The 3,069-nt window shown below is 47.3% G+C and overlaps 1 protein-coding gene across 1 annotated transcript in view; it reads left to right on the top strand.

The window, feature by feature from the left end:
* SCARF2 (scavenger receptor class F member 2) overlaps window positions 1-3,069 on the top strand; it is a gene marked incomplete at its 3' end in the record, with an annotated part of 41,682 nt that overhangs the window by 26,577 nt on the left and 12,036 nt on the right. Inside the window, exon 6 of the mRNA XM_029286675.1 lies at window positions 1,954-2,082. Coding sequence (XP_029142508.1) covers window positions 1,954-2,082 — 129 coding nt within the window. The remainder of the gene's footprint in view (window positions 1-1,953; window positions 2,083-3,069) is intronic.

The following is a 3,069-nucleotide window of genomic DNA, read 5'->3' as shown; positions in this document are numbered from 1 at the left end:
TCCCACTGCAATCCAGGCTGGATCGGAGACAGGTGAGTGTCTGATGGCCCCTGAGTACTGAGTGTCTTTGATCAGGGGTCCTCCACCTTGGCAACTTTAAGACTTGTGGACTTCAACTCCCAGAATTCCTCAGCCAGGTTTTTAATACCTTCTTGGGCTTTTGTGTTTGGAGTTGCTCCTGTTCCTGTGGCATGAACTTGGACCTGAGGTTCAGTGTGCCCTTTTGGTATTCTGATGGTGGTGGGTTAATCCTATTATGTCCTAAAGCAGGGGTCCTCAACCTTGGCAACTTTAAGACTTGTGGACTTCAACTCCCAGAATTCCTCAGCACACAAAACCATGCACCCTACAGTCTGTGGAAAAATCTTTCTCCACGGAACCGGTCCTTGGTACCCAAAGGTTGGGGACCTCTGCTCTATGGTGCTTGGCATCTTTGATCAAGAATGAAAGACCCCAAGAGACGATACAGGTGGTCCATTTATGGAATAGCTTACATCCTTCATAGAACTGGGAAATTATTTAGAATAGAGTAGAACAGAACAGAACAGAACAGAACAGAACAGAACAGAACAGAACAGAACAGAATAGAATAGAATAGAATAGAATAGAATAGAATAGAATAGAATAGAATAGAATAGAATAACAGAGTTGGACAGGATCTTGGGGGTCATCTAGTCTAACCCCCTGCTCAGGCAGGAAACCCTATACCATTTCAGACAAATGGCTGTCCAGTTTCTTCTTAAAAACTTCCACTGTTGGAGCATCCACAGCTTCTGGAGGAAGGTTGTTCCACTGGTTAATTGTCCTCACTGTCAGGAAGTTTCTCCTTAGTTCTAGGTTGCTTCTCTCCTTGATGAGTTTCCATCCGTTGCTTCTTGTCCTGCCTTCGGGCGCTTTGGAGAATAGCTTGACTGCCTCTTCTTTGGGGCAGCGCCTGAGATATTGGAACACTGCTATCATGTCCCCCCTCGTCCTTCTCTTGACATTAAACTAGACATACCCAATTCCAGCAACCGTTCCTTATATGTTTTAGCCTCCAGTCCCCTAATCATCTTTGTTGCTCTTCTCTGCACTCTTTCTAGAGTCTCAGCATCTTTTTTACATCGTGGTGACCAAAACTGGATGCAGTATTCCAAGGCATTGTAAAGTGGTATTAACACTTCATTGTTCATTTGATGATCTCCCCTGAAGGTGTTTGGCTGTGAATTTATCAGTTGTCATTAAATTAAGGAGTGGTATTATAACAGTTTGTTAGTAATTACAGGGGCATCCCCCAGGGAAGGGGGGGAGTCAACAAAGCTGAGATGGTGGGTACTACTGTATGATCAAAGCCCAGCCCCCTTTTTACAGGCATGACCTGGGGGGATATGCATAAAAGGGCGCGTGGCTTCAATTGCACAGTTCTGACCAGCATCTTAACTTGTTTTGGTCACTACCCTTTCTCCAGGCACCCCTGTTTATTTCTATTACTAGCTGTACCCAGCCACACGTTGCTGTGGCTCAGTCTGGTAAAAGCGTGCGTTGCTTTTATGTCCAACAGATGGCGCTGTTTTTCAAAAACATGTTTTTACCTGTCACAGGTGTGACATCTATATAATAGTAGGTACAGTATATAAAAACATGCACGTATTCGAATGCAACATTGTGTCAAAATTTCAAAGCAATTGGTGAAGAACTTTCGGAGATTTAAGATTTTGAACAAATGAACATTTACATTTTTATTTATATAGATTTATTGGGTTGATATCTTTAGGTGAATATGCTCTAACTGAAAACTATACTGCCCTGGAAAGGGTGGTTCTCAGGAAGGGCAAACAAACATGCGTGGCTTGGCTGGATCCAAAGACGCCCTGTGCTCCTGCAGCCAGCACCCCAAAACCAACCGCTGAACCCCCAGATAGACGTAAGCCCTAGCTCCCTTACCTTGTTTTATCTTGCTGCCCTTTTTTCCAGATGCGAGACCAAATGCCGCAATGGGACGTACGGCGAGAACTGCGCCTTCGTCTGCAGCAGCTGTTTTAACGGGGAATGCCACTTTGAGACCGGGAAGTGCCTCTGCCGGGCCGGATTCCACGGGATGTTGTAAGTGACCGGTACATGGGAAGACTCAGCCCCCACCCACCCACCCCACCCCTTCTGCCTCTGGGCAAGGCTGGTCTTAGCTGGGAAACATCTGCGATCTTGCTTGCTAAAGCAAAGCAAAATGGAATAGATGCTTTTCTTAAGAAGTCCATGTCAGAAGTAAGTCTTCATCCTGGTTCATCCAAGCCGGGGATAAATAAACAACATGGCGACAGCTTTGGGAAGATGGTTGCAGTTTATTGAAGAAGCAGAAAGATGGTTCTTGCAGGAAAGAGCAGAGGAGAGAGAGGGGCTGAGCACATGGGTAGGAGGTTTTTATACCCCCTCCAGCCCTCCGTTTGGAATAGTTTCCTGTTCCTGTGGCATGAACCTTGAGGATATCTCTGAGTGTTTTTCTGAGCCTTGATATCTGTGGTTTAATCCTATTATCATATCCTGCTTCTCTGGTGATGGGGCTAATGACTCCCAGAGTTTGGGTGGGGCATGCAGATTTTAAGTCTCTTTGTCTTGACAAACTTTCTGATGGTTTTACATTTGCATTTGGGCGGTGTTGGGAGGGACTCGTCGCTCCCATGTAACACCGCTGCTGCGCGAGCTGCACTGGTTGCCGGTGGCCTTCCGGGTGCGCTTCAAGGTGTTGGTCATCATCTTTAAAGCGCTCCATGGCATCGGACCTGGATATCTCTGAGACCGCCTTCTGCCGCAGGTTACCTCCCATCGGCCGGTACGCTCCCACAGAGTGGGTCTCCTCAGGGTGCCGTCAGCCAGACAGTGCCGGCTGGCGACCTCCAGGGGGAGGGCCTTCTCGGTGGGAGCCCCCACCCTCTGGAACGAACTACCCCCAGAGATCCGGGTGATCCCGGATCTCCCCTCCTTCCGCCGCGCCCTAAAGACATGGCTTTTTCAACAAGCGGGTCTGGCCTAGGGAATTTTAGTGGGGTTTTTAAGGGTAATTTTAAGGGTAATTTTAATGATTGGCCTTTTCAA

The sequence above is a fragment of the Protobothrops mucrosquamatus genome, unplaced genomic scaffold (assembly GCF_001527695.2).
Source record: "Protobothrops mucrosquamatus isolate PMUCROS unplaced genomic scaffold, P.Mucros_1.0 scaffold4516, whole genome shotgun sequence".
Taxonomy (NCBI): Eukaryota; Metazoa; Chordata; class Lepidosauria; order Squamata; family Viperidae; genus Protobothrops; species Protobothrops mucrosquamatus.
Note: the sequence above shows the minus strand (reverse complement) of the source record. Positions and strands in the feature narration are given on the sequence as shown.